Here is an 18,967-nt window from a genome sequence, read left to right on the forward strand (position 1 = left end):
TTAGCCCAGCAGTGTAAACACACAGACAAAAGGGAGCCGTTAGTAGTGTGAAACGCATGCCTGGGCGCGCAGGTAGGCATTAGGTTTCACTCTACACAGCTCCAGCACTGTATCCATGACAGGGAGGAGGCCATTTGCTTTTGTAGCGAAAGAGAGCAAAAACAAACATTCAAACAAACTCGCACTAGAGGGACAGGTATGGATGAGATGGGGGGAGAGGAATTCTGGTTTGTGGAGATGTAAGAGAGAGGGTGGGGGCGGGGGTGTGAGGCAAGGAGAGATAAGGTGGTTTGTGGTCAGTCACAACACAGAGAAATGACCATTTGCTCGATCGTGTTTCTTTATTTGTTTGTCTGGGGGGCGCAGGGGTGGAAAGAGTCACTAAACATAACTCAAATAGAAGTGCTGCTACATTTGAACCTCTGCTGAAGTGAAAGGAAAACCAAAGTAGTCGAAAATTCTACTTAAAAAGCACTATAATGCAACTCATTACAAAAAGGGATGTTTAGTTAGCCATGTAGACGTTCTAAAAATAACAGCATTTGACCACACAAGACATTGCATACATCCACCTCTATTATAAAATAGTCTTTCCATATATTACTCAGACAAGCACCAAGCTAATGCAAACCGATATGGCTGCAGCAGGATGAAAAGCTTTTTGGCTAATGTTCACCAAGCAATTACCATGGATATCTTTAGCATTTAATGTTACTGTTAGTTAATTTAACATTTCCTTTGTTATGATTCCGTGTCAATTTACAGTCGGTCAGTTCCCGACGCAACTCTTCTGGAGAGTTGACAGGATTGTTACTGCAGGCCTGATTTTACATTTCTATCTGCGGTAGAAAGCTATTATTCCACAACACAGTGCATTGTGGAAATGAGAAGTCTGAGCACATGGTGAGCATCACTTGTACATTCTTACTGATATGTTAATTTGTGTTGTGGGAATGTAAAAATCTTACATAGTTGAAAGATTTAGAAATGTGATATAAATATGTTCTTTCTGAAACGTACGGAAAATATAATTTGACACAGCCTTGACAAGGGTAGGATCACGAGGAGATAGATTGGGGCAGGTCTTATCTGTTTGATGACTGCGCTGGTCCCACCCCTCCCTGCCTGTTAAATGGTTAGGAGCCATTAAGGGATTTCCCTTCTCAGGATTATTGACCTTCTGGGCTTATTTTAGTGGCTTTCCGTGGGTTTGTTGCATTTCACAGCTTAGGGTTTGTCACATTTCTGCAGCGGAATGTAAATGCAGCATCAAGTGCCTTGTGGCACGAGTGTGACAGGGTGAATTCCTCTGTGAAATCACACAGAGACAGAGCTCACCACGTGGAATAAATTTCATCCCTGAACTGAACAACTCTCTCTTGGTCTGCTCCACAGGTGACAAGATCAATGATGAGCATCTCTGAGACCAGTCAGCTTGGACTTTTTTAATCAGAAGCTTTTTAGTCACACACAAACCTGTCACAAACCATCAACGCCGGGCGCCATGGCATGCTCCCTGCTGAAGCTACAAACCTTCTGCTGGTTTCTCATCACACTGGCCCAAGTACACTCCACAGAGGGTAAGTACATATGAAACCGTTGTCTTTGTGTTCTCTGTAAACGTACTGATATTTTCTCGTGCCAGTGTTCTTGTCGCATATTTAGAATGAGGTTTGTTTCAGACTAGTGCCCTAAAATATGTTTTTGCGATAGAATAAGGAATATAGCATGAGAAGTGAAATTGTGACTCCAACCAAAGCTGATCCTCTGAGTGCAGGCGGTGCTTGTGTAAGTAATGCTGCTCTGAGGACACTGGGCACAGGCGGATGGGGGATAATCTTGAGTGGTTTCATTAGTTGGTAAATTGTGATTTGTCTGAGATTTTCTGCTTGAAAGCGTCAGTTGTTCCCAGTGGCATCGGAGCTGGATCCATTTGTAGATTCCTCTCTAAGATGTTTCGTCTCATGGTAGACACACACAGATTTCACACCTCAAGAAATATAAAGCATGAATGTATTTTAATCATAGTGCATTTAGCTTTGATTAAATCACTCTCAGCTGTCTCGTAATTACAAGATTTATGCATCCAAACCATATCTCATAAACTGTATCCTGTACATGATGGTGTTTGAATAGAGGTGCATTACTTTAGATGTTTGAAGATTAGATTTAGAATAAACTGCCATCTTTGCAGTGCAATGTATCAAAAGCGTCACTGCAGATTGGGTTTGTTGGTGCCAACTGTTGAAGCTCCAGCCAACTGTTCCCTCTACCTGCTTTACTCATTTTTAAAACTTGCAGCAATGTAAGGTTGTTGATTCAAGTTTGTAAGGTATTGATTTATCAAGATGCTTCATACACCGTTGTGAGTCACACCATATGTGTTTCTCATGTATCATCTGGCTTGGATTTGATCTGTCATAAAATAAGTGCTGGTCTCTATAGGCTTCAGTGGATTAAGAAAATCACATAAAAGTGCTTGGACATAATCATACGGTTTGACGTACCATTTCAGAAACCTCATGCAAAGATAACTGTTTGCAATTGCAAAGCCTAGGTTTATATAATAAACTTATTTGAGAGGCAGGAAAACAAGTCATCACCCCAGAGAGTTTCTGTCCCCGGTTGCGGCAATTCTGGTTTCACCCGGCCCTTCATAGAACTCAGTTGGTAGTGTTTGAAAGGTGGGAGGCCAGTGTGGGATCTTGACGTTTCACCACTAACTCCTAATGCTTGGTCAGGGTGCATTTGCCTAATGGTATGCATTAAGGCTATTCTTGGTACCAGGTCTTTTTCGTTGAGGTGGGATCCATAGCTAATAGAAATAGTGTGACACTGTGAAACTGCTGTAAGACCACCTTTAACGCAACATCCACTAAATCGTTTCCATACAGGAGCGTCTGCACTTTGTCAGTTGTACAGCGTAGTGTGCGCCATCATTTTGCTGGCTGCCATTAGAATCTGAGTCGAGGGAATTAAGAAAAAATTGTTAATTGACCGTAACTTGGCTTGTGATGGATGATGCCCTGTGCCGAGCTAGTGACGACTCTCTCAGACCAATCTGTGGTCCGCAGTGTTTTATCTCGACATTCTAGTATCAGCTCAGCTCACAATTTTTGCTCAATGAAAACCAAAAAAAAGACCCGGTTCCAAGTGAGTCAAGTTGAGTAGAGCCTTGTCGTACCATGCAGTAGAAATGTGGCATTTGTACATTTTATGAGACTCCTCGCTGACATGTGATCCAGAGGTGACACTCCCAAGGCAAACAGAGAAAGTAAGCAGTAGATTAGATTTCCTTTTCATGACACAGAGTACAGGTGTAGGTGGTGCATGAGGAAAATATGTATTCCAAATGGGAAGGAAAGAAGGAAAGTAAACGTAACAATGGGATAAACCTATTTATTGACATTTTTCCTTTCCCTTTCTTCTTCTTGTTGGTTCCCATCCCCCCTCGCCTCCCTCCCATTCCCTATGCCAACCACAGAGATCAGTCCAGAAGCAGTTCATTACAAACAATATCCCCAAGTAAACATGCTTCATTAAACTACGCCTACCCCTAATATATTTTTAATGCATTTTTATAATTGAATTAAATGGGTTAGTGGAAGGCTGTAAATAGTCTCAAGTTTTGTTTCCCCTCGTTTTTAGTATTTGAAGGAAGAGATACTCAGAGCCAAGATTGAAACTGTAACTGTGGGGGATTGTGTTCCTCTCTGTTCTCCTTCTATACATTGCTTGTCCCATCCTTCACATATTACTGCATCGGTTCGACATCTACACACGACTGTGATTTGTATTCACTCAGCTGACATCCTCTCTTCCCATGCCTTTCATCTCCCATTTTCATTATTTTATTCACATCTGAAAAAAAACGCCTGTATGCATCCACAACCCCGGCAGCCGAGTAAGTGACATTACTTTCTAAAATCTCTGATTTGGCGTACCATTTTAATTATGCTATATATACATAAACGTTATTTGTGGCATAGTGTTATACATATCAAAGGAGCCCTGGGGACCCAGAGCTTTTGAACCGAATGATATGGATATAGAATTAACCATGCCTTACTGGAGATATTATATGTTTGTTTTTTTCCGTCCCTTTTGTGAGCAGCTTCTCTTGATGGCAGTATTTTTTACAGCCATGGTAGAAAAAACTATAGTCATTATTTTTTCAAATACAGGTACTGGGATTTTTCTCGGAACATACATTTGAGCCAGCGCTGTTGCAGTATGCCTGTAATGCTACAAAAATCCCAGGAGGGCCTTATTGTGACATAGGTACTGTAATCAATGTCAAGATCAGCAAAGGCGTAATGATATGAGACTCAATGTCATCTGGGTTTTGGTTATAACATACAATTCAAACATTTCCCCAGTTTTAAAGGGTCACAAGTATAAATTCTGCAATTTGGCATCAATTTCATTTCAGAGGCACCGATTTTACTCATCGAGTTCAGTTTAGTCGTCACCTGGCGCTCGACCCAGCCTGTTAAAACCGTTGCATCATGTGGTCTGTTCCTCTAGAGGGAGATTTTCAAAGTCTGCTAATGCCATCAGGGGTTATCCTGGCTTGGACTTAAAAGATTTTCTTTTCTTGAGACTCTTTTTTGGGCTTTTTTTTTTTTTTTAAAGAAAGTTAAGTCTGCATCACACACTGGGGGTGTGGAGTTTGAGTGACGGGAAAAGGGGTATTTAGCAAGCAGGGAGGGCCTAACAAAATATATTAATGAGTTGTATGAGGGATTAGGGTTGGAACCAGTTTCTATTGTAGCTTACTAGGGACTAAAGGACAGGATGCATTGTCCTTTGCTGCATTGATTTGAACCTTTTCTTTTTTAAATCTAACAGGTTCTCAAATGTATGGTAGTGAAATACTGAATTGCTCGATTGCCCCTTTAAAATGGCATTACACAACATTCCTTTATTGAGCAATTTTCAGCACAGATTAGTACTTTATGGTTGATGAGAGAGGTGAGGAGATATGAAGACATATCTGTCTATCACTTTAATCAGAATGCTTTACTCTGACCTGCTTTGATATTGTTTTGCATCAACACAAGTTTGCCCTCAGGCTTTCAGAGTGATCTTCTTTGAAGCTGCAGGTTTATTTCCTTTTGTCCTACCGGTGTCCTCTGCGGATGTCACCATAGCAACCCACCAAAAATGAGATGAAGGTGTAATTTATGAAGTAATAATGTTTTTTTGCAAAATGTAAAAACCAAGGTGATTTTCCCCGCCAACACATGGTTAAATTGGCTCCCATGTCTTCCGAAATAATTTAGTCAAGTCTGGTGGGGTTGAAGGGATTTGTCTGTATCAGCAACAGAATAACAATTCACACCTAGCTCAGCCACTCGCTCTCTTCAAAGGCTTTCCAGAAGATTGTTAGAATTACAGTGAGACAGAATTAGAGAGCAGAGCAAGGATTCTGTGTCAAGAGCTGGGAGGGCAATGCTGGCAACATGCGAGACGGAGCGCCAAGAATATACTAGGAGAAAATGTGTCTGTTGTTACATTGCTGTTGATGCACTCCAACTACTTGTGATCGAGTTTACGGTTTTGAAATGATAAGTGATCAAAGAAACGCGATGCGCGTCTTTATCACTCGGCAGTGATGGTGTTACATTGTGCAAACTTTACAATAAGTGAACGACCATGATCCATACAAGTGCAACAATAATTGTTTTCTCTATTCCATGTTGTCGTACCGTGACTACGGGGCATGTGAGGTTACGGGAACAAGCAGAGCTGGCCGTGATATAAAAGCTGCGTTTCAGAGGTAGAACTTGTTTCAACAAGTCTGACACAGAGAATTTCTGTTCCCTCCGTACACCCTGAAACCACACTATTGTTTCTCCCCAAAGCTTGAAATGTTTGAAGTGTTTGAGATTTCTCAATTGCAACAGGGAAGGGCACCTTTAAAAGTCCTCTTTTTGTACCATGTGAAAGGAAAAGAGAAGCGACTTAAAGCCTTCATCTCAAAGTGAATGGAGTGAAATAGACAATCAAGGTGTTCTGAAATGTAATTACTGGAAGTAAAAGCCCAGGGCTTATTGTGAGACCGAACTTATGAGAACAGGATCCAGCACTTCCCAGTGCTATGCCATCACCTATTTACTCCTACTAGCCTTTTCTTGTAACCATGAAAGGATATTTATAGAAAGTCCTGCAAATGGCCATTCCTTCATTTTTGTTCCACTCATAGAACCTCCTGCACTCATTCCATACTTAACTGTATTAGGGCCGGCTGATCGTGGTCATGGAATGCAGATTAGTATCTAACATCTAAATCCAATCAGGTAAACATTCAGATATCATAAGCCTATTATTTAGGGGCAGAGATACTATATCTGTGCTTACCAATAATCTGCTTTTCATCCTTCCGACTAGGTGCCTCTCTCAGCAGCTTTGTGGTGCATGTTATCTTGAGAAAAAAAGAAATAATCCAAATACTATCTGTCAAGTCTCAATGTTCAGAACTGCGGGCTGTAGGCCTGTTCTTTGATGGACTAATTTGTGCCAGAGTTGTGTCCGTGGAAAAGAATAGCACCCTGCTGCGGTGCCACACTCCTGTTCCCTGACCACTTAATTTGGCATTAAAGATACTTTGAAAAGGCTGGCCCATAGCTAATTTGTAAAAGAAACAATCATTTCTTAGGTAATTACTATATGAAACACTTATTTGCCTGTTAAGATTTGATTGGAGACGGCACTAAAACAGTTAAGGCTAAAGGGGTAAATCTTTCCTTTGTCTCGGATGTCTTTAGTCATCAACTACTGTCGGTTTTGTCTTTCCACCTCCCGCTTGATGTCATCCTGGTTGTTTGCGGCAGACTGTGGAATCTGGCTTCCCGTGGAGCCAGGCAGGCGTGGGGCCTGTGTACGAAGGCCCACCATGCTGTCATGTCTCTTTCATCGCCAGCCAGGCTTGGCCAATAGGGAGATAAGGAGACAATGGGTGGGAGAGCAAGCAGTGGCCAGGTGTAACCACAGCCCCCGGGTCTCCTCCCTGCCGAGCACTTCAAATCCTCATTAGGATTTTCAGCAAAGGAAGGAGGGATTTTCAGGATTAGGGCTTTGTCACCGGTGGCTCCATGTTGGTGTTTGTCATGCAAGAGCGTTGCGGAGCTCTTGACATTATGCCTCCCTCCAACCCAAACAAAGTCCGTCTCCCTGTCTTCACCTGGCACCGAGGCAGTTAAGCGATGTCCCACTAACCCAGAATGTATGAAGCTCATGATTATTAACTCATTGCCCTTGCCAAATGTTTTTAACTCCATCCTAGTGACCTATTCTATGTGTCTGTGGGTTAGGGCTGCTGCATCAGCATTCTTCTTAATGGTTATTTATGCAGAAATAACCTTGGAAAGCATCATTAGTTTGTTGTGGGCTGTCGCCGTCCATAACTCATGGTGGGATCTCGGCCGTGACACCGATCCAGCAGTTTAGACAGGAGACACGCTGCCTTGTTTTAACTCTGAGTGCTCTTCTCCGTGTGTTTGTTATAGCACGGACACTGCAAATGGTATTTTATGAGGCTATTTATCCCTTAGCTTCTCACTTAGTTTCTTTTGCAAGGATGTGGCCATTTGTTTAATTAAGTCATGAGTCTTGCAGACTTGCCACACAAAACAACAGCACCGTGTTGCTCGCCATGGTGCTCAACCTCTAACATGGCCCTTAATTGGGTTTCAGACTTGTCTGGAGAAGTGGTTCAGCGTGACAGAGCCTCATACTTAGTGTGAAACCTACCTTCTCTCATCATTCTCGGTGGTGATCTTTATGGATAATGGGCATTCACACGGGTCTCACAAGGCCCTCGCTGGGTGGGATCTCAGGCACCCTAGATTAGTCATCTACCCACATGTCCCTATCTGCCTCGTGCTTCACCGTCATGCTTTGTCTCACTTTGTTCTTGCTCAGGTAGAAATATGTTGGCGCCTAACAAGTATATCCCAAACAATCTACAAAATATGTTCCGATAACCCATCGAGTCTCCTCTCTGAATCCCAAATACAGAAAAAAACAAATATTATTAAAGACCTATTATTCACGGAACATTTATTGTGTTGTGCTTTTGTTGGTTGTCTCTGATCGGGCCGTGGCAGATGTGACTACCAGTATGTGGGCATTTCTGTATAAGCAGGTTTCAATTTGTCAGAGATATGCCTCCAGTTTTAAAGTTTTTGTTTGCTCCTGTGTTCTTTATTTGTTACCTGTTGTGGCAGAATGAAAACAATGTCTTTAGCTCAAAAGGGAATGTGTGTTGAGAAAATACCCGTATCACAACACAGCGCTTCCCACAGGTTTTGTGAGACTGTGATGGGTGGACTTCAGAGGGAGCTCCGCGGGCATGCTACCCAGCAAAAGATTGTGTTACATTTGAAAGTTTAAGGCATCAATCTGGTGCACTTTGAGAGCAAATTAGGAGGCTAAATCAATGAAGAACTTTGTGCTCTTAAACAAATCTGTTCTCTTGTTCTTGAACTGCATTTTGGCTACTCATGTACTGTACTTAAGTACAACTTTGTGGCATTTGCATGTTCTCCCGTGGCAGTGCGGGTTCTCTCTCTTCCACAGTGTAAAGACATGCAGCTTAGGTTAATCGACAACTCCAAATAGCCTGTAGGTGTGAACGTGAGCGTGAATTGTTGTCTGTCTCTATGTGTCAGCCCTGCAGGGTGCAGGTCCAGGGTGAACCCTGCCTTCACCCAATGCCAGCTGGGATCGGCTCCAGCACCCCCGCGATCCTGAATAGGGGTGATGCATGAATATTTATACAGAGACCTCAGAGGGAAATATAGTCATTTTAACGTCACTACATTTATTCGTCAATATTATTTATTATGTATTATTTATTAGTTATACAAACTATAAATCAACTAATAAACTGTGAGCTATTATTAGTAGTATTTGGTCTAATAAATACATATGCAAAGTAGTGAGAATTAGCTCCACCTTTACCAAATGTAACAGTAAAGCGATGAACACATTAATGCATCAATAATTATAGTAGAATGTTACAGACCCATTATTTGAAATGGGCCATTCTGCATAATGAGTATACTTTTATTTTTGGTACTTTAATACTTTTGTACTTTTACTTAAGTAACATTTTCAATGCATGACTTTTACTTCATCTTCATCATCCAGTCATGATGTATAAATATGAAAATAAGTCACACTAGAGGGGGGGTCCTCGTTTCGAGACCGGTCGAGGGGTTGGCGACATCGCCGCAGATCCCACACTGAGGACCGTCCGCTCCAGTTCATAGCCGGGCCGGGAACATGGGACTCCCTCAGTTCCCGCAGAGAGTGAGGGCGCATCGAGCACTTAGTTTCAAGCCTCGGGAAGTGGCAAAGTCATGGCGAGGTGTTCTGAAAGCTGACTTTCACTTTCCAAGCCGATCTACATCCGTTCACTGCGCACCGCTTTCAAGAGAGCCCAGAGAGAGCCAGCCCACTCGTAGAGAAAAAAAGTATCGGTTCATTAAAAAACTGGTGCGGAACAAAATAGACGTTGGTGCCCGCACAGTCTATGTAATTAATGGGAAACACTACAACAGGCTCTTAGGTTCTGACATGTTTTTATGCTTATAGAACCTGTGTACTCGACATCAAGGATTGCAGACAGACCTCATGCAAGGACTGCTCATGAAGTCTGGAATGGGCAGACGAGGGGAATGTTTTTGATTATCCACTCCACTGTAGATGGTATTTTAGAAAGGAACTAACAAGTACACCTCGCACCAGACAAATGAGTCAGCTCAGCTGGTCAAAGGGCAAATGTAGCCTGGTTTCCTGTTTGCTACTGTAATACCGTGGAATTTTAAGGTGATTAGACTGCAACATTCAGGTCACATGGAGTGCAGCCTTGCAATATTAACTAGTAAGCTAATAGGCTTCACCTTTTTCTGTAGATTGGAGACTGATGCCAACTGTTATCAATGTACTGTCACTGTGTATGCTGTTTCATACTGTGATTTACATGTTTTCATCAATGTCAGCAATTAAATCCCCCTGCAGCGTCTGATTTGAGCAACAAGAGTACCGAGGGATGAGCTCATTGAAGTGGTCTTTTGCGAACTGATATTTATGAAACCATTGACTGATGCCTGTGAGTTTTCCAATCCATATTAGCTGAACTACTCAATATAAACAACAACAATCTGCAAGTGTTCACAGGGTATGTAATCATGTTTTCATTGTGAGGATTCTGTTGAAAGGCATGTTCACTGAAGCACAGGAAAGAGCGGTTATGGCTTGGATGCCATGTTATGAAAACTGATTGTAAAACTGGTAATGACAGATTCTGTTAAGGGAATATCATTTTTTCAAAGGCTTAAGATTTCACAGATTTTACAGTTCACGCTTGAGAGTCAGATTCAAGATATCCCTGCTTGCCCTTCGTGGAATCCTCTTTGTCCTCCTGCTTTCCAGCCTGATTTAGAGTAGCTATAAATCCTGAAGAGGCTCCTGTAAACGAGGGGTGGTGAAACTACGCCCATAAATATAAAGGATTTAGAACCAAAGGAACTCTGAGTGCCCATTTACAAAGCTTGTTAAGTTACAGAGTTTCACTGATACATTCAGTATTTTCTCCTGTTGTTGAAACTTTTTATAGGCTTTTCTTTACCGATTGTTTAAAACCTACATGACCAAAGCCAGGGGGTTATAAAAGGCCTTGAGACAACAATAAAATAGTTCCAGCTCATTGCCCCATATTTGTAGGTCGTTATTTGGACCAAAGAAGTCATGAGGTGTGGTTTTACTTGTTATCAAACATAACTCTGGTAGATCATTACGACTTGTCCCCCTGTGACTCAGCGTTTGACCTCCTGAGTCATTATGACCCCTGAGTGTGTCTGTGTGTTAAAGGCGTGGGCCTCTACCCTTAAGCATCCCACGCAAGTAAATAATGGGCTGAAGAAAATAGTCAGCAGATGGATTTCAACTGTTGAGACATTACAAAACAATATCAAATGATATAAGTCATTTTGAATCAAACCCTCTTTGTATATTAAAGCGTCTTATAACACTGACCCAACTGGAGCATTGCCTCTTGCTTAATAGTTGCTCTAATTTCCATCTCACACACACACACACACCACATGTCCCCAAATTATTTGTAAATAGCCAACGACCAAAAATTAAGGCCGATAAGCACGCGAGACATCTGATAAATCCTTAAATGAGAACTTCAAAGCTCCTGCTGTGACATGTAAGGGCTGGACACAGATGGAGGAGTGAAGCAGGCTTAGTCTATGCAACGGATTCAAATGAGGTTAATCCAAATCTGAAAGTTTCTGATAAAACAATGTTGTGGGGAACCTTCGTTTGAATGTTATAACAATCAGTTCACTGAAGGGGGAAAAAAGCATATGTGATGGAAGGTCATCAAGATAATATTCAGCCTCTGGATTATAATGAATAGCAGCCAATAAATCCTTGATGAATTGAAACAAGAGTCAAATTCAATTTTCGCTTGGACAGCTTCCTCTCCAAGTACAGTATTATGAGATGGAATCCTTGAACAGCAGGAAATCTAAGCATAATAGTCCCTTGATCAAATAAAAAACTATTATTTCGTAAAAATAAATACTTTATTTTGCTTTTGTGTGGCATTTGTCAGAGAAATATTTCATAGGTGTGCAGAAAATGAGCATAATCTTGAGTGAGCCCAGTGAGGAGACAAAGGCGGAGCCTAGTGTATCTAAGTCAAGTCGTGTTGTGTCACATAACAATCCACCGAACCTAGAAGCTACCAAGACGGCCGTCTAGTCTGAATAAGAGCTGAATAAAGAATTCAGTTGGAGCAGCAGTCGTGTCATCAGGGCATGACTACCCAGTCGGTCAGGGAATTTAAATGCCAGGTGGGGGTCAGTTTGAGCACTCTCTGAATAATGTGGCACAAATGCATACACATGAGACTCGGGAAGAGGAACCACTGCTGGGGTCTGCTTGAGGAAGTACACTTTGGGAATGCAAAACCAAGCAGATGGACCCTTCTCATTTGTGTGTACTGCCACTGGTGACCCAGTGGGAAATGCTTCCTTATTGAATCGAGGAGCATCAAACGCTTCATTGGAGCAGAGAAGGAAGTCTGGGCTACCCAATGTGTCAGCGTACATTTTTTTCATAATTTGTAATGGAAACTATGGAAATAATATAGGAGGAAAAGTTGACCAACACATAGCAAATCCATATAAGGTCTTTGGAAGAGAAAAAGACTCACATCCTCATCAAGGTTAAACTCTATCATTTGATGTCTTATGAAATGTTAGCACTGATAAGGCTGAGTAATGAGGTCCAAAGAGCTGGCTGCCACTAAAAGGCACTGTGACTCTCAGCAGGGACTGCACTATATCAATTCTCCTCAGGAATGACTCAAGTCCTCTACTAATTAAACAAAACACATTTTGTTTGATTAGTAGAGGACAAGAGTAATCAACTCAATTTCAATTCTCACCCTTTAAACTGTGAGATTCCATTCTACGTACTTTCTTAATTTAGTGTTCGGACGATGTTTTCTTCCAAATTATTTTTAATTGAACCAAATTTACCTTGCCACACTTTCACAATGGAATTCGCACAAAGCCTCGGCCTATCCTTGATCATCTTAAAATGTATTGTAATTCAAGGCTTAAGTCTACCAGTGACCATTTATTAAGGACAAAATTTACTCTGTGATGGTCATCTCAGCCATTTCATTATGAGAAGATGTCCTTGGTTTTTGTGTGACCTAAAAAAAACATTCCCCCTTCTCTCCCACACAAACACACACACACACACACACACACACACACACACACACACACACACACACACACACACACACACACACACACACACACACGCCGCCTGGCCCCAGGGCTATCCGATATTAGACAGTGAGATGACATTGTGTGCTTGTGCGAGTGCAGTCAGCCGACATGTGCAGATGATGTGAAGTCAATAATGCATTATGAAAAAAAGGGGATTTATGACCTTGATGAGCCCCATAGAGCTTAATTAGGCCTTAAGGTTGATTTACATACAAGTGTACATGGAATTTGATGAGGCTGTGTTTTCCTGCTGGTGCAGTGCATTATCATTTTGTCTGGCGGCAACACTTGATGCCTTGTATTTGTTCAAATTCTTTCGGATTAGAAAGAAAAAAACACAAACCTTTCTTGGCTAGCCGTCTTTGCTGCTGTCCATGTTTTTTTTTTTTACGCAGTAAAATCATTAAGTTCTAAGCTACAGGATCACATTTCTTTTCTTTGCAGTGATAGCATTTCCTGTACAGACTTCTGTGTCTACACACGATGGTTAAGGATGAGGAATAGAGTAAATGTAAAAAAAGAGTCTCTGACAGGGTACATTTCTGCTTAAAGAAGCCCGCTTTAACAACAAAAGGGGGACAACATCGTGTTTGTCTATTCAGAGAGAAATGACAAGATCTTTTTCAGTCATGTACCTATATCAAAGATGCTCCTGATAGCCCCCCTGCTGTTGCTATGGAAGTAGCGGAGATGTAAATGAACTGGAGTGAATTGGATGGTGGAGAATACAAATGAGGTTGGAAAGCTCGTTCTCCTGCTGCTCTTCGCCTCTTCTTCTTCTCCCAATATCGTTCACTGTTCCTGTCTCCTTCTCTCTGTATGAAAGTAGGTTGCAAAGACTACACACATTTACATTACCTAGTATCATAGTGTGATCTTTTTTTCATGGTTTAAAAAAGAAAAAGACTTATGATACATTTTTCTTTAAATTCGTTTTTTAGGCAAGACCTTCATTGCTTTTAGGCTTCTTTTTTTTGGCACTGCATCATACTTTTGGATGGATGAAGTAAGAACGGATAAATCTATGTTTTTTTCCCCCCTACATAATAGCTTTGGGTTCACTGATCATCTCCGATATAACTATGAGCAAATCTGTGGCACATAAGTCATAATTTCAACATCAGTTGTCAAAGAGTTTAATAATCTACAGATGTTATGCTCTGAATTACAGAGGAGAAACAACCTCAACATAACTGACTGTCGTCTGCTGTTAGCCGTGCCCAAGAAATGACATCAGCTTTCAACAGGCAAAGTAAAAAAAAAAAAATAGAAACATATTTTTGAGTTAAAGTTAATGTTTAGAAACTGAAAAGAACAATATCTGTCAAACCAGCAGTGCAATTCTTTTTCTGAAAGGCCACACAAAGTCAGCAGTCTACCCCATAGCCTGCTGTTTGCAGGATATATGCAATATTTTCTTTCTTCTCCTCCTCTGTGTGGACCTGACTTCTTAAGAATACATGCTGTTGTAAAGGATATCTCTGGATTATAGAATCAGCACTGTTGGAAGAGTCTTGACTTAAAGGTCTCCTTTCCTTCACAGACTTCCTTTGCTTGTGCCATAGAGAGGAGGAGGGAAAGGATGGGGTGGCAGCTAGACTCAAGCTGTGTTTCCTGTGGCTCCAAGCTAATGCTATAGGCCACACTTTTCTTTCACCCCACATCCCCCCAGCAAGCGACCTTGTCGGCTCAGGAGTGCAGAATAATGGCGGGCCGAGCAGAAATGCTATCTCATTTACAAGCAGCTGTTTAGCTCTCATCAGAACAGTGAGGAAAATCAAAGGGCCGTGTCAATGGTAGACGACAAGCATCAGGAGCGTCCCCATCACATTTCTCATTGGGCTCTCGACAGAAGAATTATCTGGTTTCACATCAAAAAATAATCTGGAGACCTCTTTTGTGCTCTGGCCACAATGACGGCAGCGTGAGTGGCTGAATAGGCCTTTTGATGGGCCTCTGCTTTGCCCCTGGACTAACTCTGGAAGCATGTTTAACTCAAGTTACAAAGGGTCATTTTAATATGAAAACCATTTCCTGGAGGCAAGAGAAAAGCAGAATAGTTCCTCTGTCATTAATGCTGCATAATCAGCGCTATGAAATAGTGGAATACTTTCATATAACTGGGAATTTCTCAAGTTTGTTGCCTTGATTAAATCTACAACAGTTTCAGACGCTGCATTTTAGCTGTGTATAATCTACATGTTCTTTAATATCTGTATTATGTTAGTCCTGTTTTAGTTTGAATGTGGTAATGTCCAGTTTCATGGGACCACATGGGATAAGGTCTCTACATGGCTGATGAAGGTCCTAATGACTCCTCGTTTGTGTGAAATAGGAAGACATTTTGTTCATTACCTCTGCTTCAGTGACACTCATATCCTACCAGATGGTCACTTTCCAATTGATTTGGCTCATCTGTGTGGGAAAAAAAATGAATTAAAACATTAGAGCACCAGAGAGCGGAGGCATAATGGGTCCACTTTATGGACGGGAGTTTCTTGCAGTTCTCCAGCTGCAGACTCTTATTGCAAAGGTTATACATGGTAGTAAATGCCAGTCTGGGAAGCTTTAAATAGAGGTTCCTCATTGGCGTAATAAAGTGCTATAACCCGTGGAAATAGAGGCCCTGTGCACCAATCAATGTCAATTACTAGCATGTGATAACAGCGTGTTCAATAAGCACTTGTCATAAGGTTGAGTGATCATGTGCTTTAAACAAACCAAACGGCTGTTTTCGAGTGGACAACACCAAAATTGGTTTTAATTCTAATTTCAACATGGTGGTTGTTAATTATGACAGTATTATTTCTTAAAATGTCATTTCAGTGTGTGGGCGGAGAGAATAAATTAGGACCCCAATGTTTTTTGTGTGCTTTTTCTTCTGTTGTGCAATGCAACTGATCATTGCTCAGCTCAATGCTTGTTATATAGCTGGAGAGGAATTAAAATGCTTTTCTAGTGGTGGTAGTGGTGGTGGGTGATGGGTGACCAGAATGCCTGATTAGTGTCAGCATGACCGTGATAAGGATCTGACCAGTAATGTCTCTGCTGCACCATGTTGCCATGGTCACAAGATTGAGTTTTTCACATCGTGTTTAATTGACTATGCTGTGATCCTTTTCTCCCTGGCGTTTAATTAGTGCATAGAATGTAAAACTCCTCATCTTTTTGGTGTTCGTATTGATAAGCACCTCTTTTCCGGCCTTTGTCATTGGATGCACTATCACAGAGTGAACGTACATCAAAGCTTGTCAAATAGCATCTTGTATTGCGAGGAGTTATATGAAGTGTGTGCTACCGCCAAAGAGGAGGGTGCTGAGTTTCCCTTTGAATTTGAATGAGTGGCGGTTACAGTTGTGGGGTTTTGTTTTTGCACCCGTGCACTAGTGGTGTGCACCATTTAGTTTGCTCAAACAAGCCTTTATCCAATAGTCGAAATCTCAGAAGTAAAAGGAAATGGCCCCTAAAACACGATTGCTCCAATACATCGTTCTAGTTGTGACTTTAGAAGACTTCTCAGGAGAAGTGCGAAGGAAAAGGAATCCACAGATTGATATTCTTGATATGGTTTACTGTTACCTTATGGAAAGTAAATCATTTTCATATGCATTTCCGTGAGTCATTATGGTAATGAAAAAAATAATGATTACTTTTCTGTCTCATTTGAATTATGTATTTAAGTGAGATAATAAACATTGGATTGTTCTTATATTAGATCCACTGTGATCAGATTCTTCTGTCGTTATTGCAATTCATTGTCGTGCCAGAACTTGATTGATGGTGTTTTGGTGTCTTCACAATACCTGTATGAAAACTGATAAGAGGATTTATTTGAAGCAGTCACATAAACCCTCCATTATACTGTACAATATAAAATAACTGATGCAAAATAAATATAGTAGGAGCAGATTTGAAATTGTTATTGAAGTAGTATACAAAACAAAAAAAAATTGATTCTTTTAATCAGTAGTTATTTCTGTATACAAATGTTGTAGTTGAAGATATATTTTCCTCGATCCACCACAGTGTGGAGAAGATATTTTCTGAGCAATTTCTCAAATGTAATTAAATAATTAACCCAAGCGTTAGAGAAGACACCCAAGCATTGCTGATTTGATTGTAGACACATTGTAGACTAAACTCTATTGTTTTCTGCACTGGGTGTCCCTGTTTAGATTTGTCTGTGTCACTCATCCCCCACTGTATCAAAAATACCACACAACACCAGAGTGAAAAGTAGTTCAGCCTGGGGCCTAATCAATGGAGAGAGGCTTTTGGAGGTTGTTGACGAGCATGCTTTTGGTCCATGATGCACACACTGCTGGCAAATAAAGTATACTTAGAGGGCAGCAATTTTATTTATTTCCAGAGATTTGAACACGAAAATGTAGCGTTATTATAGAGCCTGTTATCAGCATGGTTGAGAAGTTCTTTAGTGCACAGTCCTACAGTACTCTTGAGCACACATTTATCTCCTCATTGCTCCAGTCTCTGTTTTCCTACTTAAGCAAAGAGTCTGCATCAGTTCTAAATCATAAAACCAGAAGCTGAGACTGTGAAGGCTCTACAGATTTAAGTGTTCTAACAGTATTCCTGAGACACAGCGCATCAGTGGTTTTGGCTGCGGATTTGGAGATCAAACTCAAGAGGTCTTGCACATGGCCAAAAAAACAGTTCACTTCCAGCCACAAAATAGGCCAGAGCAATGTAATGCATCCCACCAAGCCGAATGTAACTGCTGCCCAATTGATCCGTGTGAAGTCTGTTTGACCTCTGAAGTAAGACGAACTCGGATTCAGTTGATTATTTATGTTATATATATACACACACACACACACACAAGAGCACACACACGTGTCTCCATCATATGTCATTATCATATCAGGTTTTGAGTGTAGAAATTGTACAAACTGTAATGTGGCATTGACTGGTGTTTTTACATTGGTTCCTGTAGTTGCTCCACAGTGTATTGCTGACTTTTGATGGAGCTATGCTGAAGTGCATTGACATGACCTCAAGATTGGCTGCCAATCCTGTTCCTAACATGCAGTGTTTTCATTTTTTCCCACTTGGGCTTTTTCTCTCAAGCCAACATTCTCTGATAAATTGTTTATCACCTTAAGCGTTTCTTTTTGACTCCAGAGAGAAAAGGGGCTGCAGAAATAATATATATATATATATATATATATGATATATGGCTGATACCTATCATATCTGAAAGCCTATACTTTTCCATGCCTATTGGTCACATGAGAAAGTTTGCTGTCAAAAAGAGCAAGTAGAGGAAAAAAAGATCCTTCCCTGATGATTGTATGCTCCCAAACAAATAAAGTATTACAGAGGTTAGATAGGTAAGCTGCCCTCCTCCATACAGATACATCCTTTGCTTACCTGAGGAAAAAGACGGACTATCACCTGATTAGTGCACAAACGGAGGATCAGGCAATAAAAACTGACATTTATCTTCCTTTTGTAAAATACCACAGTAGTATTTCCTGGAAAGGGGCGTAATATAGAAGAATAATCTCCTGTCATTATAGCATTGCATTTAACCAGACTAAGATAATGATATTGGGAGCTACTTGATCAGCATTCAATAGGGTAAAATGAACCCGGTTGATTTAGCAAAGCTGAAGTCTGTGGCTTCAAGAAAACCATTGCCACACAGAGAATATCTTGCATGACTCATGAAAAGAAAAAGTGCTTTATAATTATAAACAACTGCACATATGGATCGGTCGCACGTTTCCAGGTGCCAAACAAATAAGTACATGATGAATAGTAACAGCTCTTATTTTCTTCTTCTTCTTTATCCTGTGACTGTGAACTAAAACTCATTAGGGAAATAGAGGCTTCGAAAGCTCTAACAACACAGTCATCAACCAAGTTTCAGGTAGCAACACCGTTATTTAAATGGTTCAAAGAGGTGACAGAGTCTGCACTGCACAAGAGGAGGCTGTAGTTATTATTCGGTGCTGCGAGTGGTTTAGTCAAAGTCCACAGAGGGGCAGCTGGCAATCTTGTTAAGCTCTACGCCGCTCTCCTCTCATACTTGACATGTCACCGCCTTAGAAAGCTGCTGACCAAATATATCCCATGTTTGGATTGCTATAGTTTACGTATAGTTCACTTTTAGTTTC

At 41.0% G+C, this 18,967-nt stretch overlaps 1 protein-coding gene across 1 annotated transcript in view; it reads left to right on the forward strand.

The window, feature by feature from the left end:
- Window positions 1–1,504: 1,504 nt before the first annotated feature.
- Window positions 1,505–18,967, forward strand: part of adgrl2a (adhesion G protein-coupled receptor L2a) — a gene marked incomplete at its 5' end in the record, with an annotated part of 69,388 nt that continues 51,925 nt past the window's right edge. Inside the window, one exon of the mRNA XM_079221330.1 lies at window positions 1,505–1,580. Coding sequence (XP_079077456.1) covers window positions 1,505–1,580 — 76 coding nt within the window. The remainder of the gene's footprint in view (window positions 1,581–18,967) is intronic.

This window comes from Taurulus bubalis (genome assembly GCF_910589615.1).
Source record: "Taurulus bubalis genome assembly, chromosome: 7".
Taxonomy (NCBI): domain Eukaryota; kingdom Metazoa; phylum Chordata; class Actinopteri; order Perciformes; family Cottidae; genus Taurulus; species Taurulus bubalis.